This window comes from Bufo bufo, chromosome 1, assembly GCF_905171765.1.
Source record: "Bufo bufo chromosome 1, aBufBuf1.1, whole genome shotgun sequence".
Classification (NCBI taxonomy): Eukaryota; Metazoa; Chordata; class Amphibia; order Anura; family Bufonidae; genus Bufo; species Bufo bufo.
In genome coordinates this window covers 234,885,863-234,910,177 of record NC_053389.1, presented here as the reverse complement: position 1 = coordinate 234,910,177, position 24,315 = coordinate 234,885,863, and the positions used below count along the sequence as shown (strand labels likewise).

The following is a 24,315-nucleotide window of genomic DNA, read 5'->3' as shown; positions in this document are numbered from 1 at the left end:
CACAGTACCACTTCTCCTGTCCTGTATACTGGGTGTAATTCTCAGTATCTGCTCTTATTCTGTATATATGGACACTGCACAGTACCACTTCTCCTGTCCTGTATACTGGGTGTAATTCTCAGTATCTGCTCTTATTCTGTATATATGGACACTGCACAGTACCACTTCTCTTGTCCTGTATACTGGATGTAATTCTCAGTATCTGCTCTTATTCTGTATATATGAATACTGCACAGTACTACTTCTCCTGTCCTGTATACTGGGTGTAATTCTCAGTATCTGATCTTATTCTGTATATATAGACACTGCACAGTACCACTTCTCTTGTCCTGTATACTGGGTGTAATTCTCAGTATCTGCTCTTATTCTGTATATATGGACACTGCACAGTACCACTTCTCTTGTCCTGTATACTGGGTGTAATTCTCAGTATCTGCTCTTATTCTGTATATATGGGCACTGCACAGTACCACTTCTCCTGTCCTGTATACTGGGTGTAATTCTCAGTATCTGCTCTTATTCTGTATATATGGACACTGCACAGTACCACTTCTCCTGTCCTGTATACTGGGTGTAATTCTCAGTATCTGCTCTTATTCTGTATATATGGACACTGCACAGTACCACTTCTCCTGTCCTGTATACTGGGTGTAATTCTCAGTATCTGCTCTTATTCTGTATATATGGACACTGCACAGTACCACTTCTCTTGTCCTGTATACTGGATGTAATTCTCAGTATCTGCTCTTATTCTGTATATATGAATACTGCACAGTACTACTTCTCCTGTCCTGTATACTGGGTGTAATTCTCAGTATCTGATCTTATTCTGTATATATAGACACTGCACAGTACCACTTCTCTTGTCCTGTATACTGGGTGTAATTCTCAGTATCTGCTCTTATTCTGTATATATGGACACTGCACAGTACCACTTCTCTTGTCCTGTATACTGGGTGTAATTATCAGTATCTGCTCGTATTCTGTATATATGGACACTGCACAGTACCACTTCTCTTGTCCTGTATACTGGATGTAATTCTCAGTATCTGCTCTTATTCTGTATATATGGACACTGCACAGTACCACTTCTCTTGTTCTGTATACTGGGTGTAATTCTCAGTATCTGCTCTTATTCTGTATATATGGACACTGCACAGTACCACTTCTCTTGTCCTGTATACTGGGTGTAATTATCAGTATCTGCTCGTATTCTGTATATATGGACACTGCACAGTACCACTTCTCTTGTCCTGTATACTGGATGTAATTCTCAGTATCTGCTCTTATTCTGTATATATGGACACTGCACAGTACCACTTCTCTTGTTCTGTATACTGGGTGTAATTATCAGTATCTGCTCTTATTCTGTATATATGGACACTGCACAGTACCACTTCTCTTGTCCTGTATACTGGATGTAATTCTCAGTATCTGCTCTTATTCTGTATATATGTACACTGCACAGTACCACTTCTCCTGTCCTGTATACTGGGTGTAATTCTCAATATCTGCTCTTATTCTGTATATATGGACACTGCACAGTATCACTTCTCCTGTCCTGTATACTGGGTGTAATTCTCAGTATCTGCTCTTATTCTGTATATATGGACACTGCACAGTACCACTTCTCCTGTCCTGTATACTGGGTGTAATTCTCAGTATCTGCTCTTATTCTGTATATATGGGCACTGCACAGTACCACTTCTATTCTCCTGTATACTGGGTGTAATTCTTAGTATCTGCTCTTATTCTGTATACAGTTGTGTTCAACATAATAGCAGTCAGACATCACTAACCTGATCAATCACTGTTTTTGGTAGAAATGATATTTCTACATGGCAAATAATTTACTAGCAGGTGTAGTAAAGTAATAGAAATCCAACAGACCCAACAATCATGACATGCATGATGCTGATTATGTGTAATTGAATCACTAATTGAAAGGGGCATGTTCAAAATAATAGCTGTATGGAGTTCAATGAGTGAGGTCATTCATTCTTTGAAAAACAGGTGGCAATGATTGCCCTTATTTAAGGAAGGAAGGCAGCAAATGTTGTACATGCTGATTATAGAGCATTTCTGAAATTCTGAGGAAAATGGGTCGTTCTAGACATTGTTCAGAAGAACAGCGTACCTTGATTAAAAAGTTGATTGGAGAGGGGAAAACATATAAAGAAGTGCAGAAAATGATAAGCTGCTCAGCTAAAATGATCGCAAATGCTTTAAAATGGCAACCAAAACCTGAAAGACGTGGAAGAAAGCGGAAAAACTACCATTCGAATGGATAGAAGAGTAGCCAAAATGGCAAGGACTCGGCCAACAATCAGCTCCAGGAAGTTCAAAGAAGGTCTAAAGTTACCTGTGAGTATTGTTACAAAGACTCCTACGTGAAGCCAAGCTATCTGCAAGAAGCCCCGCAAAGTCCCACTGTTGAAAAAAAGACATGCTGAAGAGGTTACAATTTGCCAAAGAGCAAATTGACTGGCCTAAAGAGACATTTTGTGGACTGATGAAAGTAAGATTGTTCTTTTTGGGTCTAGTGGCCGGAGACAGTTTGTCAGATGACCCTCAAACACTGAATTCAAGCCACAGTACACTGTGAAGACAGTGAAGCATGGTGGTGCAAGCATCATGATATGGGGATGTTTCTCATACTACGGTGTTGGGCCTTTTTATCGCATACCAGGGATCATGGATCAGTTTGAATACATCAGACTTCTTGAAGAGGTCATGCTGCGTTATGCTGAAGAGGAAATGCCCTTGAAATAGGTGTTCCAACAAGACAACGACCCCAAACACACCAGTAAACGTGCAACATCTTGGTTCCAGACCAACAAGATTGACGTTATGGAGTGGCCAGCCCAATCCCCGGATGTTAATCTATTAGAAAACTTGTGGGGTGACATCAAAAATGCAGTTTCTGAGGCAAAACCAAGAAATAGAGAAGAACTGTGGAATGTAGTCCAATCATCCTGGGCTGGAAACCTGTTCACAGGTGCCAGAAGTTGGTTGACCCCATGCAACACAGATGTAAAGCAGTTCTCAGAAACAGCGGTTATACAACTAAATATTAGTTCAGTGTTTCAAAGGAAAGCAAAATCTTCAAACATTTTTCAGTTTATATAGTGAATGTTTGAGTTTGTAAAGAAGAATACAAACACTGCTATTTTTTTGAACAGTCTAATATTCACTTTTCTTCAATTTTTTTAGAGGTGCAACATAAATTTGATATATTTTTCTCCATGTTTTGATTTGGAATAGAATGTGTAGTGTTCCCAATGCATTTGTGTGTATGGAAATAAAAGCTATTAGAAGGATTTTAAGCTTTATTCACTTTTTTTAAACACACTGCTATTATTGGAACACAACTGTATATGGATACATAAGTACTGAGATTGCCCAGTTGTATGCTTGTGTTCTAGTTTCATTTCTTGTCTGACCTGTGAGGGACACGCCCCTGTACAGGAGGAATAAGAGTGGTGTCAGCAGCTAGGCAGCCCAGTCTCTCCAGGCACCTAGGAATCTGCAGAAGAGCTTTTCCCACAAAGAAGTCCAGGGGCCACAACCAAGTGCCCCAGAATCATGTCAGACCCCACAGTCACTGCCTTCCTGACCAAGGTTCTTTGCTCACAAGGTGGTCGACTGCCCAGGCAACTGCTGCCTGAATTCTTGGAGCTTCCTACCCAGCAGATAGAAGAGATACTGCAGGATGAACCCCAGAAGTTTACGAAGGTCGGGGAACTGATCTTGGCCCAAAACCCAGTGAGGATCTGTGCCAAATATTTCAAGAATGAACCAGAGGAGGAGTGTGACAAGCTGCACCTATGCCGACACTATCTGCAGGGCAAATGCTGGCCTGGCAAGAGGTAGGTTATCTGGGAATAATGTACAGGGCAAGAGGTTGGTGATCCAGTAGTAATATGGAGGGCAAGAAGTGGGTGACCTAGAAGTAATATATAGGTGAAAATTTGAATATCGTGCAAAAGTCCATTTATTTCAGTAATGCAAATTAAAAGGAATTGCATTAATGCAGCTTAAAGGGATTCTGTCATCAGAAATGAGCCCTATAAGCTAGACATATGGCGATGTCCCTTGTAAAACACTGAATCCTAAAGTGAGTTTATCAAATGCCCCTGTGGCTCTATATTCATAAAAAAGCGGTTTATATCACCTGTCAATCACTTCAAAATGTGTCCAAGGGGACGTCTCATGGTGAAAGGTGCCCGGCTGCAGCCATCTCGTTTAGGTGCCCAGCGCCGCCTTCTGAGCTGAAATCGCCCGCCCTCCCTTTCATTCGATCCGCCTACCTCAGGTGACTAACCTTCCTTGTGCCCAGCCACGCCCGCCTGTGAAGGAGCCCAGCACCGCCTATGTCTCCTCCTTTCATCTACGATAGATAGCCGTAATCTCGCGATGTGCGAGCTCGCGCATGCGCAGTGCCGGTATAGTGTTCCTTCCCTGTGCTGGCATCAGCCTCAGGGAAAGAACTGCACATGCGCGAGCTCGCGCATTGCGAGATTACGGCTATCTATCGTAGATGAAAGGAGGAGACATAGGCGGTGCTGGGCTCCTTCACAGGCGGGCGTGGCTGGGCACGGCTGGGCACAAGGAAGGTTAGTCACCTGAGGTAGGCGGATCGAATGAAAGGGAGGACGGCAATTTCAGCTCAGAAGGCGGCGCTGGGCACCTAAACAAAATGGCTGCAGCCGGGCACCTTTCACCATGAGACGTCCCCTTGGACACATTTTGAAGTGATTGACAGGTGATATAAACCGCTTTTTTATGAATATAGAGCCACAGGGGCATTTGATAAACTCACTTTAGGATTCAGTGTTTTACAAGGGACATTGCCATATGTTTAGCTTATAGGGCTCATTTCTGATGACAGAATCCCTTGAAAATTTGAATTTTGTGAAAAGGTTCAATATTCTAGGCTCAAAGTGTCACACTCTAGTCAGCTAATGAATCCATATCCCCTGAGCAAAGGGTACCTGAGATTGTGACTTTGGGGTTTTCATAAGCTGTAAACCATAATCATCCAAATTAGTTCAAATAAAGGCTTAAAATATCTCGCTTTGCATGTAATGAGTCTATCTCATATATTAGTTCCACCTTTTAAGTTGCATTACTGAAATAAATCAACTTTGCACGATATTCATATTTTTCGCGTTTCACCTCTATAGTTTAGGTGTTGGTCGACCCTAGAGTAACATACAGTTAAGGAGTTAGGTGACCTATAATCAATGTATAGGGCAAAATATGCCCCAGGAATAATGTACAGGGCAGTAATGTTCAAGGCAGGTAGTGGTTGACCCAAGAGTAATGTTCAGAGCAGGAGATGGATGAATTGTGAGTTCTGTACAGGGCAAAAGGTGGGTGACCTGAGAGTAATATATACAACAATTTATAGGGCAGAAAATAGGTGACCAAGAAGTAACGTACAGTACAGAGGGTGATTGTTCAAAGAGAAATGTACAGGACTGGGGTGGGTATCTAGAACTAAGCGGTGGGTTACCTAGAAGCAATGTACAGGACAAAAGGTGGGTAACCCAGGAAGAATGTACAGGGAAAGAGGTGGATGACCCAGCAGTAATGTACAGAGCAGAAGCTGGATGACTTGGGAGTATTATTTAGGCCAGGTACTGGTTGACCTGAGAGTAATGTACATGGCAGGAGGTAGGTGACCCGGAAATATTGCACAGAGCAGGAATAATGTGTAGAATAATGTGTAGAAGGAGGGGAGTGGCCTGACTGTCATGGCGTGACGTCGCATGTTACTCTAGCGGCATCCTGGAAATATCCTGACCATCGGCGACTCCTGACCCCGTGTGGTTTATCTAGAGACCCCCTGAGACACCCGGCGACCCGCCAGAGTAAAGATTGCCTGCCTACCCGATTCTGGGTCCTTGCCAGCTCGCCGGTGTGAAGGCCCTCATACTGTCACGGGAGCAGCCATATTACCTCCCCGATACCCCGGACTTCAGATCCTCCGATGTGAGTGCGGGAGGTAACGGAACCCTGCTGTTACTTTCCCCGAGGGCAGAGAGCCGACGGAGCTTGCAGTGAAGGGTGCGTGTGGCTCCCAGTTACCCGCCTGAAGTGCCGCTACCTTCGGGACTCTCCCACGTGTGCTTCATAGTACTGGAGCCATTTCAGCTGCGGCGCCTGTCACGCCTGCATTTCTCCTCCTCTGCCTGCACAACAAGGGACAACACTCCGGTGGCAGCTTCTGAAACCTCTCCCCCCCCCCTTCCCTCCTGAGCAGCAGCAAGGGGTAAAAGTAGCCTGGAGTGACACAGATCCGGGCCATCACTGAGGTACAGTCTTCTTTCCTGCTTAGAAGAGAGAGCTGCCTTTAGATTTTGTGGGGAGTGCACCTATCAGTTATAGGCCACAGGGGAAGTGGCTGGCGCACTACTGCACCCAGAAAGAGGGAAACTGCTGAATTGCACTGTACTGGTCCCTGCTGACGTCCCCTAGACGCCCCTTGGTACTGCACCTGCTCATAGGGTGGAACTGTGCCCTCTAACGCTTTACATCACAAGTGACCCCTGAGGGGCTGTTACCTTTATCATATGTGAACTTTCAAACGCTTTATGGGCCGCAAAATGGGCACCCCTGGGCCTACTATTTCGCCTAAGTTGATGATTGATAATATGAGCCAGACGGAGACTTAAGGGGATGGTACCCCCACGGAACAAGCGGCGGTGGATCTCTCTACAATTATGGCGGCCATCACAACTTGCCAGACGGCGCTCACGGTCAAAATTGATCATGTCCAGGCAGACCTTACCCGCCTCAGACACGACATTGACAAGATACGAGAAAGAACAACTGAGGTGCAGAGGAGGTTGGGAGAGGTAGAAGATAGGACACAGCGTGGAGATTCTGCGGTCCGTACTCTCCAAAATCAAGTTAAGACACTGATGGCGAAAGTGGAGGACGCTGAAAACCGTAACAAAAGGAACAATATCCGCATTATGGGACTACCTAAAAGAGCGGAGGGCCAATCCCCGGAAGAATTTTCGGAGCACCTTATCAAGCAAGTTCTTGATCCCATCCGTCTATCGGCGAATTTTGCGGTGGAGCGGGCCCACAGGATACCCACCAGACCTTTACCCCCTGGGGCCCCACCACAATCTTTCATCTTTAAAGTCCTGAACTATAGGGACCGTGATGCAGTGCTTGCGGCGGCCCGCCGCCTAAAGGACATTCGTTTTGATAATACCCGGATATCCTTCTACCCAGACTTTTCTTCAGAGGTCCAGAAACAGCCAAGGCAATTCACGGCAGTGAGGGCCCGGCTGCGAGAGAAAGGATTCGCCTACGCTATGATGTACCCAGCACGACTCAGGGTGCAAGACGGAGACTCAGTGAAATTCTTCTCCACTCCAGAAGAAGCATCTGAATGCCTCGACCGGAGGGGCTGAGTATATTGAGACTTATGGGCTGGGGGGTCTCGGTATATGCTTAAAGATGGCCGTGTTATAGAGAGGAGCTGTGTTTGACAAGACTGTTCTGTTCCATGGGTCTAGTTTAGTTTTCACCGAGGGTTACAGCGTTTAGAACGGGTCTCTCCCGTCTTACTATTTACTAGTTGTACTACTGCAGTTTGGGTGTCTAGGCTCGGATATGTTGGGGTCATCTGGGCAGGGAGGGGGGTTTGGCCTGGTGATTAAGGCAAGTTGGGAAGTTTACACTTTTTTACTGAATGTTTGGTATGGATGTGTGTGTGCATGGCTTGGATGGTCCGGTGTCCTCTTGGGTTATAGCGATTCCCTACCGCCATGATGACAGTCTGTCGGTTTGTCTCCTGGAATGTCAGGGGACTTGATGACAAAATTAAACGGTCCCTTGTCTTTAATTACCTGAAGAGCCATAGTCCCGATGTACTGGTATTGCAGGAGACACATCTGCAAGGGCAGAAACTTTTGGCGCTGAAGAATCCCTGGGTGGGAGCGGCATATCATGCTGTGTATACTACCAGGGCAAGGGGTGTGTCAATTCTGGTGGCGAAGTCCCTTCCATTCCGGTCTTACTCGGTCCAGACTGATATGCTGGGGCGTTTTGTCATTCTCCATGCTGCAATTAGAGGCATCGACTATCTCATAGTGGGGGTTTATGTCCCCCCCCCCCTTCCAGAGGGAGATACTGGACGAGATTATGAAACGAGTGGCGACGATGCCCGCCGCGCCACTGATTGTGTTCGGAGATTACAATGCAGTCCTTGACCGGGATGTGGATAGGCTTCGCCCCAGTGGAACCCATAGCGACGCATTGAGTTCCTGGGCGGAGGTGTTTGCTCTAACGGAGGGATGGAGGTACCTACATCCTGGGGAACGTCAGTTTTCCTGCTACTCTGCCTCCTATGCTACACTTTCCCGAATTGACTTAGTGTTTCTTAGTAAAGACTTGCTACCCTGTCTGGCGGCGGCAGAATATTTACCGAGAGGCATCTCTGACCATGCCCCATTAATGGTAACCCTAAGGCAACCACTAGCTCCTGCGGAAAGAATATGGAGACTTAATAGCAAATGGCTGGAGGTTTTACCAGTGGCCTGGGCTGCGCAACAAGGCATAAAGGAATACTGGGAAAATAACGAGGGTTCAGCCAACCCGTTAGTGGAGTGGGAGGCTTTTAAAGTGGTATTGCGTGGCACCTTGGTCCACGCGATAGCCTCGCATAGGAAAGAGTTAGGCACCACTAGAGTTAAGCTGGAAAAGGAAGTTGTGGAGAAAGAATATAATTATACGCAGGATCCTAGCAAAGAGAACCATAGAGTATGGGATGAAGCGCAGAGGAACCTTAGATTACACTTGACAGAATATACTCAAAAGAGGCTTCTGTTTCAAAGGCGCCTGGTGTTTTCAGACGGCGATAAAAACGGGAGTGCCCTGGCGTTTCTTGCTAGAATGGAAGCGCCACAGACTATAGTTCCTCACATTACTTGTGGGGATGGCTCAAAGGTATTTCGCCCTGGGGATATATGTGAACAATTTGCTCAATTCTATACTGATTTGTATAGTTCTAAAACGAGTTCGTCCCCGGAAGAGATGCGATCCTACCTTCAGTCTATCCCTCTGACACCTTTGGCCAGGGCAGATAAGACGTATTTAGAGAGGCCTATAGATAAAGGGGAGATCAAGGCCGCGATTGATTGAGAGTATGTCGGTGGGGAGATCACCTGGTCCGGATGGCTTCCCGGTAGAGTGGTACAGGTTGGATATTGATCTTCACTGTGCACGTTTGCTTCAGCTTTTTAACTATGCTTATGAATCCGGTGGGTTGCCGCCATCCTTTGGAGAGGCCACCATCGTAGTGATTCACAAGGCTGGGAAGCTTCCGGACCAATGTGCGTCGTATAGGCCGATATCCCTTCTGAATACGGATGCTAAAATCCTAGCCAAAATTCTAGCTAGGCGCCTGAGTGTGGTAATTTTATCCATCATTGCCCCGGACCAATCGGGCTTTATGCCCGGAAAGACAGCCGACATAAACCTCAGGAGGTTATTTACAAATTTGCAGGTCAGACATGACAACGCTGGCTCGAGGGTCCTGGCATCCCTCGATAATGAGAAGGCCTTCGACTCTGTAGAGTGGCATTTCATTTGGGAGGCGATGCACTGTCTTCATTTTCCTCAATCTTTTGTCAAGTGGGTCCAATTGCTATACCAGGCGCCTACGGCACGTATCAGAGTGAATGGATCTCTTTCCCGTTCCTTCAGGCTGTATAGGGGCACCAGACAGGGGTGTCCTCTCTCGCCGTTATTATTTGCCCTTATAATGGAACCCCTTACCCAACTGATCAATAACAGCTCTCTGATAGAGGGGTGGACGATAGCGGGGGTGCAGAAGAAATTGTCACTGTACGCAGATGACTTGTTAGTGTACTTGGCTGATGCTGGCCCATCCTTAGAAGCTCTGTTAGATATTGTAAATGGATACGGTAGGTACTCGGGACTCCGGGTAAACTGGGCCAAATCCAGTCTATGTAGGATAGATGTAGAAGAGGACATATATATTTCCCCGGTGTCACCCCTGAGGGTGATTGACAGTTTCCTTTATTTGGGGATTCAAATCCATAGGGACCCGAGGCAGTTTTGTCAGTTGAACTTGAGACCTATAATGGAGTATGTCACGCGCAAGTTGGAAGCTTGGGAAAACCTCCCTTTAACCCTTGTGGGCAGAATCAATATCATCAAGATGGTATTGTTACCCAAACTATTGTATGTGTAGAGAGCGGCCCCTGTAAAGATCCCCAAGACCCCCATTTCGACTCCTTACACAGAAGTATGTCTCTTTTCCTATGGCACCATCAGACCCCAAGGTTGGCCAGGAAAACCCTGAAGGCTTTGTATACACAAGGGGGATTGCAACTACCGGACATGTATGTTTATTATGTAGCAACCCGTTTGATGTATGCGTCCTGGTGGATCAGGGAGGACGCCAATAACCCGGCGGTAGTGCTTGAGGCGGCGCTGGTGGGGTCCTACGAAGACGAACCTGGTTTATAGGGGGGGGGCTCTGGGAGCCAGGAGGTATACGGAAGCCATAGTGACGGTGATTGAGGCATGGGTACGGTTTGTGGAGACACATGTTGAAGAGCCTACGGGGGAGACCTGGTCTCCATACACCCCCCTGTGGCGCAATACACGTCTTCCCGAACTCCTGAACCTTTCAGACTTCGAGTTTTGGCCCCGGAAAGGGATTAAATACACAACTGTATCATGAGGGGGTTTTTCGCTCCTTTGAGAGCTTGCGGACTGACTTCCTGCTGCCCCGGGCGAGCTTTTACTGCTACCTCCAGCTGAGACATGCTTGTGAAACGCAGTTCAAATCCTTGTCATTAAACTTGGATTGTGGCCCTCTGGAATCGGTAGCCAGGAAGGTGCATCCGTATAAACCAATCTCATCCTTTTATGTAGAAATTGTAAAGATGCAGGAGTCTCCTATTCGGCGATCCTTTGTTAGATGGTCGGCGGATATCCCTGAGTTGGAAGACTCTCATCTGGAGGAGTGGCGCTCGGGGTGGAGGACGTCCGCGATCAGCTCATCCAAGCCAAATGGATGCATAGGGTATATTTGACTCCGTTGCGTCTTTATCACGTGCGGCAAACACCGGATCCGGCTTGTGGGAGGTGTGGAGAGGCAAGGGGCTCCTTTTTCCACATGGTTTGGCTGTGCCCGGTAATGCAAGTGTATTGGATGGGGATATGCAGTTTCATCAACGCGAAGTGAAGATTTGTGATCCTATGGTATGTTTGTTGGGACTGGTCTCTGAAGCTACTCCGACTAAATATGGTAGAAAACTGTTTCGACTATTGATGTTCTATGGGAGGAAGAATATCCTTCTGAATGGGAAACCACCTAAATGCCCAACTATGGACCAGTGGTCGCAGCTTATAAATAAAGACCTTCAGATGTACAAGCTGACATATGCAGCAAGGGGGGTACCGGATCGATTTGATAAAATCTGGGGCCTATGGGTGCAGGCCGAGGGCACGACATGAGGGAGTGTTAGGAGTAGTGACTGGACTGCCCAAGCGTGTGAATGAGTGCGTGATTGTGGGATGAGTGGGCTCCGGTGTCAGCCAAGTGGCGACAGAGACCATCAGTTTGGACTTTAAAGCACTAAAGTTATTCTTTATCTCTTCTGCTGTCAGGAAGCACATGTACACTTGATCATTACCGGAATTGCATATGTTGATGAATGTGTCTATGTGAATTGTTTCTTTTCCCTTTGGAATTGTTGTACTTAATGCAAAAGTGTTAAATAAACACTATTAAAAAAAAAAGAATAATGTGTAGAAGGTTAAAGGTGGGTGACCTGGAGAATACTATACAGTATAGGACAATTTATCGGGTAGGTTGTAGGTGACCTGCTAGTAACGCACAGGGCAGAAGATAGGTGGCCACTAAATGATGTTCAGTGCAGGGATCTGCAAAATATGGATACTGTACACGTTACATCTGCATTTTTGCATACCCATTAACTTCAATGAGTCCGTGGTCCGCATTTTTCAGCCAAGTATAGGACATGTACTATGTTTTTGTGGAATGGACATATGGATGCAGAAAGCACATGGGTGTGCTTTCTGTATCTCTATTCCGCAGATAGATAGAATATGTCCTCAAAATGTACACCAAGGACCCATTGAAGTCAATAGGTTCGCCAAAAAAAGCGGACGCCACATGGACCGCATCTGTATTTTGAGGAGTCGCTGTTTGTGAACCACAAAACGAACACTGTCATGCTCATGAGGCCTTACATTCATTTACATGGGATAGTCAGATCTTGATAGTGGCTATGACAGTAATCAGCCATAGATAAGACATAACAAAACGTGTGAGCATTAGGCCTCTTTCAGACGAACGTAAGGGCTCCGTGCCAGTGCTGTGGGCCGCAAATTGCGGTCTGCAATGCACGGGCACCGACCGTGGGGCAGCCGCATGCAGATCGCAGACCCATTCACTTAAACGGGGTCCACAATCCGTCCGTTCCGCAAAAAGATAGAACAAGTTCTATCCTTTTGCGGAACGGAAGCACGGAACAGAACACCACAGAAGCACTCCGTAGTGCTTCCGTGGGGTTCCGTTCCGTGATTCCGTTCCGCATCTCCCGATTTGCAGACCCAAGTCAATGGGTCCGCATCCGTGATGCGGAATGCACAGAGAACGGTGCCCATGTATTGCGGATCCGCAATACGGCAACGGGACACCTACGCTCGTCTGCAAGAGACCTTACAATAGTCCTTCTCCATGTGGTGCAGGAAATATTCATACATGAGACCTGCTCAACACAAATCGTCAGACAGTATCACACTTGATAGGGTTAGATACTTTAGCTTAGCAGACTGTATCACCCATGATAGGATTAGTTACAAGCGGCCCAGCAGATGTGTTTCCTCCATTTCAGGCCACAGTGCAAGCTCTCCCATGATGTTTTATCAGATCATAACCGGTCGGTTTTAAAAGCCAATGAGATTAGTGGACTGAATGAAGAGGAGCTAAAAGTTCTCCTGTTCCAGAACGACCACCAACTGCTGCCGGAGGTAAGTACAACACAACAGCTCAGATATACCATAAATCTATGAGGCAAAGTGAAATGATTAATACAGTTCCCTGGCAATCATTGCAAGATGAAAACATTGCAAGAAGAGATCATCATAACTTTATGAAAAACTAGTAAAGTTTAACCACTATAATAAGAAAATGTGAACATCAAAGACATATAACATAGTAATATAGATTGTAAAGATAAAAAAGACTATACTAAAAGTTAATCTCATGATCTTATTTGATAGCAGCAGTTGCGTGACGCTGGTTCCCACAATTAAAGGGGTTGCCTCATCATAGACAATGGGGGCATATCGCTAGGATATGCCCCCCATTCAGTGGCGTAGCTATCAGGGAAGCAGGGGAAGCTCAGAAGGGGCCCCAGAGCAGTACTGAATGTTTATATTAGATCTAGGGCTGCCCCTACTCACAACTGATGCCCCTTACAGCAGCAGCGCTGGAGCTCCTCCCACTGAAGGTCCTTACTCCTCCTCCTCCTCCTCCTCCTTCTCCTATGGCCGTTCTCAGGCTGGGATCCGGAGTACTGGCACACCACTTGCCAGTACTGCTTTCTGTTTTCTATTGGCTGCCAGCCAATAGTAGAACTTTATGGGATCAAGCCCCACCCACCAGTGTGAAGCTAATGCAGAGCAGGCCAGGTGCTCCAGCCCACAGGGCTCTACAATGCCTGCCCCCCCCCCCATAGTAGTTACTGATTAACCCCTCCACTGCTGTCCCTGGATGGCACAGAGGGGTGATGGCACCTACTTCTCCAGGCTGCCTGTGAGGACCAGACATCAGCTGTCTACAGGAAAGGTAAGTGTCTGTGTGTAGAAATAGGTGTAGAACTACTTCTATGTTCATGTGTGTGTATATATATATATATATATGTCCATGTATGTGGTGAGTGCGTCCATGTATGTGGTGAGTGCGTGTATGAGCGCGTCCATTTATTTGGCGAGTGTGTGTATGAGCGCATTTATGTATGTGATGAGTGTGTCCATGTACGTGGTGAATGCGTGTATGAGTGCGTCCATTAAGTTTGTGAGTGGCCCTGAACAAAAATTTGCAGTGGGGCCCAGTCAGTTCTAGCTAGGCCCCTGTCCCCATTGTCTTATATGTACGGGTCCCACTGCTGGGACTCGCACCTATATCGAGAACGGAGTCCCGAAAGTGAAGGAGGGCGCATTGCGCATGCGCAGCCGCCCTCCATTCATTTTTTATGGGGCCGGTGAAAATATTTCTGTCAGCCCCATAGAAATGAATAGGAGCGGGGGGAGCCGGCTTGGTGGTGGCTGGACCGGAGTCCTTTAACCACCACCTTGTGGGGCTCCGTTCTCTATATAGGTGCAGGTCCCAGCGGTGGGACCTGCACCTATAAGACAATGGGGGCATATCCTAGTGATATGCTCCCATTGTCTATGATGAGACAACACCTTTAACTTTACTGTAAACTAAGTTATTTTCCAAGTGTAAAGCCTCTTTCACAAATCAAGGTTTTGGTCAGGGATTTCCATCAGTGATTGTAAGACAAAACCAGGATTGGAGCCTCCACAGACATAAAGTATAAGGCTGGGTTCAGACCTGAGCGTCTTTGATATGCGCGTTTAACACGCGTTTTTGACGAGCGTTTTTTGCAATAGTAAACGCGCGTTTGACGCGCGTTTGTGTGATTGACTGCAATGTCCTATGGCCACAAACGCGCGTCAAAACGCCCCAAAGAAGCTCAAGTACTTGTTTGAGCGTAGGGCGTTTTACAGCGCGTTTTTCAGCGCTGTAAAACGCTCAAGTGAGAACCAGGGCCATAGGGAAGCATTGGTTTTCATGTGTTGAGCGTTTTACAGCGCGTTTGAACGCGCTGTAAAACGCTCAAGTGTGAACCCAGCCTTAGGGAAAAGTCGGCACCTGTTCTGTGTTTAGAGCTACACCTGGTTTTGGCTCAAAATTACTGATGGAAATCACTGACCAAAAACTGATGTGTAATTGAGGCATTACCTAGTATTTTACTATTTAGTATGTACAGGTGACTTGCATTATTCCTTCCCATGTGCATAACCTTACATTAATCATTGTACATTTCTGCCCAAGCCTCCAATCTATCCATATACATCTGTAGCAGTATACTGTCCTCTTTTGTGTTAACCCCACAAAAAAAAAGAAATATATAAATATATTAAAGAGAATAGTGACCAACACTGCCCCCTGTGGTACCCAAGTAGTATTAGTGACCATCCTTAGAGGGGTTATCCAACACTAAACGTTTTTCAACAGACCCATTGATTCTGGCTACATCAATGCACGGCCGCATCTGCAGTTCCCACGGCTGCAAGCGTCATGTGACCGCTGCAGCCAATCACTGGCTGCAGTGGTTACCTGTTACCCGTTCGGCATATGACCCAGTGACGTACCGCATTGGTGACAGGTGACCGCTGCAGCAGTCACGTGATGCGTTCAACAGGATGTTGATTCTCAGAACCATGGGAACTGTGGAGGATGGCCATGGAGTAATACAGCCGGAATCCAGCAGAGGAGACCAGGTAAGTGTAAGCCCCACTGCAGGGCCAGTCACTCTGTAGAGGTATGTTAAAAAAAGTTCAGTGCTGGATAATCCTTTTAATGTAACTATGTACCATTAATAGGCAATACAAATAAAGCAAATTCTTACATATAAAAGTCAGAACGAACTGCTGGAAGCTGGAAATCCTTTCCTGTTTTGAGGACTGAAGCTACTTCAAGGTCCTGTACAGTACACACAATGGGGCTCATTTACTAAACACTGGTGTTTTACACATTAAAGCCTCATTCACACAGCAGTGTTTTGGTCAGTGTCGATTTCTATCGCTGATTGTGAGCCAAAACTAGGATTGGAGCCTCCACAGACATAAAGGTATAAGGCCTCATGCACACGACTGTTGTTCTGGTCCGCACCCAAGCCGCAGTTTTTGCGGCTTGGATACGGACCCATTCACTTCAATGGGGCCGCGAAAGATGCGGACAGCACTCAGTGTGCTGTCCGCATCCATTGCTCCGTTCTGTGGCCCCGTCTGTTTTGCAGACAAGAATAGGCATTTCTACAATAGGCCGCCTGTTCCGTTCCGCAAATTGCGGAAGGCACACGGGCGGCGTTCCGTGTTTTGCGGATCCGCAAAAAACGGAACGGTCGTGTGCATGAGGCCTAAAGAAAAGATCTGCACCTCTTCTGTGTTTAGAGCCGCACCTGGTTTTGGCTCGCAATCACTGATGGAAATCACTGACTGAACACTGAAGTGTGAATGAGGCTAAAGATGCGAACGGTTTATTAATGCCTCATTCACATATCAGTGATTTCTATCAGTGATTTTGAGCCAAAACCAGGTACAGCTCTAAACACAGAACAGGTGCAGATCTTTTCCTTATACCTTCTCTCTGTGTAGCCTCCAATCCTGCTTTTGGCTTACAATCACTGATGGAAATCTGTGAGCAAAACACTGACGTGTGAATGAGGCTTAAGGGTACTTTCACACTAGCATTAAAGTTTTCCGGTATTGAGTTCCGTCACAGGGGCTCAGTACCGGAAAAGAACCGGATCAGTTTGGTCCTAATGCATTCTGAATGGAAAGCAAGATTGTTCAGGATGTCTTCCGTTCCGACCCTTTTATGGTATTTGGCCGGAGAAAATACTACAGCATGCTGCGGTATTTTCTCCGGCCAAAATTCCCGAACACTTGCCGGAATGCTGGATCCGGCATTCATTTCCATTGAAATGTATTAGTGCCGGATCCGGCATTAAAGGGTTTCTATCACTTCATATCACATATTTAGGTGTCAGACACTAGCGATCCGCTAGTGTCTGCTCTACCGAACCATCCTAATATGATAGGTTTTGGGGCAGCCGTTTTGCTAAAATAACAACTTATATATATATGCTAATGAGCCTCTAGGTGCTATGGGGGCGTCATTAGCACCTAGAGGCTCTGTCTACCTTCATAAACTGTCGCCGCCCAGCGCGTCCCTCCAGCCCGCCCATCTCCTCCTGACCGCTTCCCTGCTCAGACATCTCCACTGCGCCTGCGCCGATGACATCATAGTGCTCCGAGGAACAGGCGCAGTGGAGCTGTCTGAGCAGGGAAGCGGTCAGGCATTCACTGCGCATGCGCAGAACAGAGACGCGCACGGAGAGGATCGCAGATCATCGCATTCAGCAGGAGATGGGCGGGCTGGAGGGACGCGCTGGGCGGCGGCAGTTTAGGAAGGTAGACGGAGCCTCTAGGTGCTAATGACGCCCCCATAGCACCTAGAGGCTCATTAGCATATAGATATAAGTTGTTATTTTAGCAAAACGGCTGCCCCAAAACCTATCATATTAGGATGGTTTGTTAGAGCAGACACTAGCGGATCGCTAGTGTCTGACACCTAAATATGTGATATGAAGTGATAGAAACCCTTTAAAATTACCACATTGACGGATCCGGTCTTCCGGTCTGCGCATGCGCAGACCTTTAAAAATGTGAAAAAAATAAATACCGGATCCGTTTTTCCGGATGACACTGGAGAAACGGATCCGGTACTTCAATGCATTTGTCAGACAGATCCGTTTGCATACGGATTTCAGGATCCGGCAGGCATTTACGGCAACGGAACTGCCTGCCGGAATCCAACAACGCAAGTGTGAAAGGGGCCTAAGAGGCTCTGGTGGATGCTGCTTAATAAATTTGTTACATCTGTGACGGCTGTGCACCAAAAAGTGAAACCTATGACAGCTAGAAAATATAGCACTGTGCAAAAGTTTTAGACAGGCGTGGGGAAAATGCTGTAAAGGAAGAATGCTTTCAAAAATAAGTGTTAATCGTTTATTAACATCAAAATTAACCCCTTCAGTACCGAGCCACTTTCACCTTAAATCCCAGGCCGATTTTTGCAAATCTGACATGTCACTCTATGTGGTAATAACTTTGGAATGCTTTTACTTATCCAAGCCAATCTGAAATTGTTTTCTCGTGACACATCATACTTCATGACAGTGGTAAATTTGAGTCAATATATTTCACCTTTATTGATAAAATACTCCAAAATTTACCAAAAATTTTGAAAAATTCCCAATTTTCTAAATTAGATTTTTTCGACTTTTAAAACACATAGTAATTCCTCTTAAAATAGTTATCAATCAACATTCCCCATATGTCTGCTTTATGTTGGCATCATTTTGTAAATGTCATTTTTTTTATTTTTTTAGGACATTAGAAGGCTTAGAAGTTTAGAAGCCATTTTTCAAATTTTAAACAAAATTTCCAAAACCATTTTTTTAAGCACCAATTCAGTTATAAAGTGATTTTGAGGGGCTTATGTAGAGGAAATCACCCATAATTGACACCCCTCAAATTATTTAAAACTGATGTCACAAACTTTGTTAACCCTTGAGGTGTTCCACAAGAATTAAAGGAAAATGGAGGTGAAATTAAAAAATTTCACTTTTTTGGTAGATTTTATATGCTAATAATTTTTTTCTTGCAACACAGCAAGGGTTAACAGCAAAATAAAACTCAATATATATTACGCTGATTCTGCAGTTTACAGAAATACCCCATATGTGTCAGTAAACTGCCCTATGGGCACGTGGCAGTGGTCAGAAGGAAAAGAGCGCCATATGGATTTTGGTGGCAGATTTTGCTAGAATGGTTTTTAGGCACCATTTTGTATTTGAAGAGACCCTGACGTACCCCTACAGTGGAAACCCTCAAAAAGTGACTCCGTTTTGGAAACTACACCCCTTTAAGAATATATTAAAGGGGGTACTGAGCACTTGGACCCCCTAAGGCCTCTTTCAGACGGGCGTTGCGGGAAAATGTGCGGGTGCCTTGCGGGAACACGCGCGATTTTTCCACGGGAGTGCAAAACATTGCAATGCGTTTTGCACTCGCGTGAGAAAAATCACGCATGTTTGGTACCCAAACCCGAACTTCTTCACAGAAGTTTGGGCTTGGGATCGGTGTTCTGTAGATAGTATTATTTTCCCTTATAACATGGTTATAAGGGAAAATAATAGCATTCTGAATACAGAATGCATAGTAAAATAGCGCTGGAGGGGTTAAAAAAAATAAAAAATTTAACTCATCTTAGTCCACTTGATCTCGCAGCCCGGCATCTCCTTCTGTCTCCTTTGCTGAACAGGACCTGTGGTGAGCATTCATTACAGGAACAGGACCTGTGGTGACGTCACTCCGGTCATCACATGATCCATCACATGATCCATCACCATGGTAAAAGATTATGTGATGGATCATGTGATGACCGGAGTGACGTCACCACAGGTCCTGTTCAGCAAAGGAGACAGAAGGAGATGCCGGGCTGCCCGAGCAAGTGGACTAAGGTGAGTTAAATTATATATATATATTTTTTAAACCCCTCCAGCGCTATTTTACTATGCATTCTGTATTCAGAATGCTATTATTTTCCCTTATAACCATGTTATAAGGGAAAATAATAATGATCGGGTCTCCATCCCGATCGTTTCCTAGCAACCGTGCGTGAAAATCGCACTTGATTGCGGATGCTTGCGAATTTCACGCAACCCCATTCACTTCTATGGGGCCTGCGTTGCTTGAAAAACGCAGAATATAGAGCATGCTGCGATTTTCACGCAACACACAAGGGAAAATCACCGCTCATGTGAACAGCCCCATAGAAGTGAATGGGTCGGTATTCAGTGCGGGTGCAATGCGTTCAACTCACGCATCGCATCCGCGCGCAATACTCGCCCGTGTGAAAGGGGCCTTAGCGTTTTACAGAATTTGGAAACACTTGGCTGTAAAAAGGAAAAGTTTCATTTCTTCCAAGAAAATGTTGCTTTATTCCCAATTTTTTTATTTTCACAAGGGGTAACAGGAGAAAAAGCACCCCATAATTTGTTACCAATTTTATCCTGAATATGGCAACACCCCATATGTGGTGGTAAACTGCTGTGAGGGCACATGGCAGGACGCAGAAGGGAAGAATTGCCATGTGGCTTTTGCTGCGCAGATTTTGATGGATTGGTTTACGGGTACCATTGTTTTTTATTTTTTAAGTGATTGTCTTATGTGGGGGCAAATTTTTTGCTTCATATGGTGATGTTTCCATTGGTACCATTTTGGGGTACATAAGACTTTTTGATCGCATGGTATTACACTTTTTGTGAGGCAAGGTAAAAAAAAAATTTGACATATATATATATATATATATATATATTATTTTTTTTTTACAGCATTCACCTGAGGGGGCATATAATGTGATATTTTTATAAAGCAGGTTGTTACAGACACGGCAATACATAATATGTCTATCATTTTTATTTTTGTTACGTTTTACACAATGAAAGCCTTTTTGAACAGAATAAAATCTTGTTGTTGTATTGCCATTTTCTGAGAGCCATAGTTTTTTTTATTTTGTGGCCAATTGTCTTAGGTAGGATCTCATTTTTTTGCAGGGTGAGATTACGGTTTGATTGGTACCATTTTGGGGTACATAAGACTTTTTGATTGCTTGGTATTACACTTTTTGTGAGGCAAGGTGAAGAAAAATGGCTGTTTGTGCATAGTTTTTTTTTTTACATTTTTTATAGCATTCACCTGAGGGGGCATATAATATGATATTTTTATAGAGAAGGTTGTTACGGATGTGGCAATACCTAATATGTCTATAATATTTATTTTTATTACGTTTTACACATTGATAGCCTATTTGAACAGAATAAAATTTTGTTTTTGTGTTGCCATTTTCTGAGAGCCATATTTATTTTTATTTTTTGGGAGATTGTCTTAGGTAGGATGTCATTTTTTGCGAGATGAGATTATGGTTTGATTGGTACCATTTTGCGCTAAATACGCCTTTTTGATCACTTAGTATTACACATTTTGTGAAGTAAGGTCTTGGCACTGTTTTTATTTTTATTTTTTATGGCATTCACCTGACTGGGTGGATCATGTGATATTTTTATAGAGCCAGTCGATACGGACGCGGCGATACCTAATATGTGTACTTTTCTCTTTTTCCCTTTTTTTAACTTTATTTTTGGGAGGACACTTTTTTTTACTTTAAACTTTTGATTTTTTTGTAAAACTATTTTTATTACTTTTTTAACTTTATTTTTGTCCCACTCTGGGACTTCAACTTTTGGGGGTCTGATCCCCTTTACAATGCCAGCCGTATTGTAATGCATTGACTGTAAGTGTATTATTCAATGTAATACACTTCAGCCTGCTTCCTGTGAGATCCAGGGCCGTCCAAGCCATCGGGTCCCCGTCACAGCAGTGTGGCATGGCAGGATACCGCATGTGCTGCGGTCAGCGCAGACCGCGGCAGTGCAAGGGTTAATGTGCCGGCATGGGTGTTTTCACTGATGCCGGCACATACAGCAGGGGTCCGGCTATCAGTGACTGCCGGACCCTTGCAGTTGATCGTGCGGGCGCAGGAGCTGTACGGCGCTGGGATTTGTGACCCTGTTTCCAGCGCCGTACATGTACGGCGCTGGTATCCTACGGATTAAAAGTGAATGAACAGAAGAGAATTATAAATCCAATCAATATTTAGTGTGACCGCCCTTTGCCTTCGGAACAGTAACAATTCTTCTAGAGCTCTCTAGAACAGGGTTCAGGAACCTCCAGTTGTTCTGAAACTACAACTCCCAGAATCCACCTTTCACTTCTATAGGAGTTACAATAACAGACAAGTGTGCATGCTGGGAGTTGTAGTTTCACAGCAGCTGGTGTGCAGAAGGTTGCTTATCCCTGTTCTAGGGGTATCATCACTTCCAGGACTCATTTTTTAGGCCTCATGCACACGACCGTTGTTTTGGTCCACTTCCGAGCCGCAGTTTTTGGATGCGGACCCATTCACTTCAATGGGGCCGCAAAAGATGCATACAGCACTCCGTGTGCTGTCCGCATCAGTTGCTCCGTTCCGTGGTCCGCAAAAAAATATAACCTGTCCTATTCTTGTCCGTTTTGCGGACAATAATAGGCAGTTATATCAATGGCTGTCCGTGCCGTTCCAGAAATTGCAGAATGCACATGGACGCCATCCATGTTTTGCGGATCCGCGATTTGCGGACCACAAAACACACAACGGTTGTGTGCATGAGGCCTTACGCTGAAGATACTGTACGTTTACTTAATATAATTACTATAATACTGCCTCCTATGTACAAGCATATAACTACTATAATACTGCCTCCTATGTACAAGAATATAACTAGTATAATACTGCCTCCTATGCACAAGAATATAACTACTATAATACTGCCTCCTATGTACAAGGATATAACTACTATAATACTGCCTCCTATATACAAGAATATAACTACTATAATACTGCCTCCTAGGTAAAAGAATATAACTACTATAATACCGCCTCCTAGGTACAAGAATATAACTACTATAATACTACCACTATGTACAAGAATATAACTACTAGAATACTGTTATCTGTATATAAGAATACACCTTTACCTTGTTTCCTGCAGGTTTGTGTGAAGTATCTGCATGACACATGTGATCTCGGTAAGGATTGTACACGGCTTCACATTTGTGGTTTCTTCACACGAGGAGAATGTAATCATCGCATCTGTAAACGTTCTCACTACCTCCTGGAGTTCAGTTCGGTCTTAATCAACCACAGTCGTATGTCTGAGGTGTCTATTCAGAACTTTCAGATGCTATGTACCATGAAACACAATGAACGCCTTCAGTCACTGAGGGTAGAGGGAAAATAAGAAGCATCTGCAGTACCAGGCCACTGCAAAGGTGATAAAATGTTGTATTGTCAAGCAAAGCATTGTGATTTACATCATTTGTATACCCGATAGCATTGTATGGACAGTTTAGGGTTAACCACCCAGGTTCACTTTCCTACGCTGCCAGGAGATGGTCCGAGGAATCATCTTTTTAGTTTAGTCAGTAGAGAGTAGTGAGTCTAGCTGTGCCACAGCAAGGGTCTACATCAGTAAGCTCCTCAGAACTAGGCCGGAGCTCAGAGAACCTTCATCCCTGATACTTCTACAGCCAAGGAACATACTTTATCATCAAAAGTACTCCAGAGAGAAAATGAACATCAGAAGGTCCAGAATCTACAATGCTGTGCATGGAAGTCAGTCATCAAGGTATTGTGCACGTTTATGGCCGAGACTTAACTGCTGTTAGAGGGAACATTGCTAATGCACCCTGCCACACTTTGAGACAGTTTTGGCCAGCCGTATCTCAAACCTGTTCTCCTCAGTCTTAGAATTTGCAGAAACATTTAACAAGGACCTCACTGTATGCCAATAGAGGCTTTAGAGAGACAGAGAGGAGTACTACAACCCACATCATTGCTGCTGTCCATACGTTGCTATTGGGGAAGGATTTCACTGTATTATGTGCCTTGGAACTGTACTTTGTTATTCTCTAATGTACTACTACTCCTATTCCACACTAAAATAAAGAGAGACTCATTAATTGATACCAACTGGTCTAGTTAATGACTCCAACATTCGCCAGCCATTTCACCTGTTCTCCTGCATGGGAGATTCTCAGGATGTGTCATGAAACAAGAGTTGTGAACGAAAAAGAAAGAGCACATGTGTGGATAAGTATTTACTGAGGGTACATTATGTACTGTTGTACAAAATTTTTTGTAATCGTTAGGAAGGATTTAAAAAAAATTAAGCATTACTCACCTCACTGATCTCTTGTCGCTGCAATTTAGAGGTTGCTATGTTCCTAGGTGCTCGCCACACATGCTCAATAAACAGGAAATGGCTGGAAAGTCGAGAGTCGGGTCACCTCTGTGGGCAGTGATTGGCTGAGCATACATTTACTGCCATTTCCTGTGTGTCAAGCTAGGACTTAAAGTGGAGAGCAGCAGGGACCAGAGCAGTGTCGGAAAAGCAGCATCAGGGGAATTTTAACACTTTCTGATGTTTTTTTATTTTTTATTCTCCCCTTGGAAAAACCCTTTAACCACTTGCCATCTGGGCCATTTGCCCCCTTCCTGACCAGGCCTAATTTTGCAAAACTGACATATCTCACTTTATGTGGTAATAACTTTGGAACGCCTTTATTTATCCAAGTCATTCAGAGATTGTTTTCTCGTGACACATTGTACTTCATGATAGTCATAAATTTGAGTCAAAATATTTCACCTTTATTTATGAAAAAATCCCAAATTTACCCAAAAATTAGAAATTTCAATTTCTCTGCTTTTAAAACAGAAAGTGATACCTCATAAAATATTTGTTACTTAACATTCCCCATATGTCTACTTTA

At 44.8% G+C, this 24,315-nt stretch overlaps 1 protein-coding gene across 1 annotated transcript; it reads left to right on the top strand.

The window, feature by feature from the left end:
* The first annotated feature begins 3,492 nt into the window (after positions 1-3,492).
* Positions 3,493-23,502, top strand: LOC121004853 (zinc finger CCCH-type antiviral protein 1-like). The gene is made up of 3 exons (XM_040437248.1): positions 3,493-3,869; positions 12,921-13,056; positions 22,536-23,502. The coding sequence occupies exons 1-3, from the start codon at positions 3,586-3,588 to the stop codon at positions 22,782-22,784; spliced, it is 669 nt and encodes a 222-aa protein (XP_040293182.1). The 5' UTR covers positions 3,493-3,585; the 3' UTR covers positions 22,785-23,502.
* The last annotated feature ends 813 nt before the right edge of the window (positions 23,503-24,315 follow it).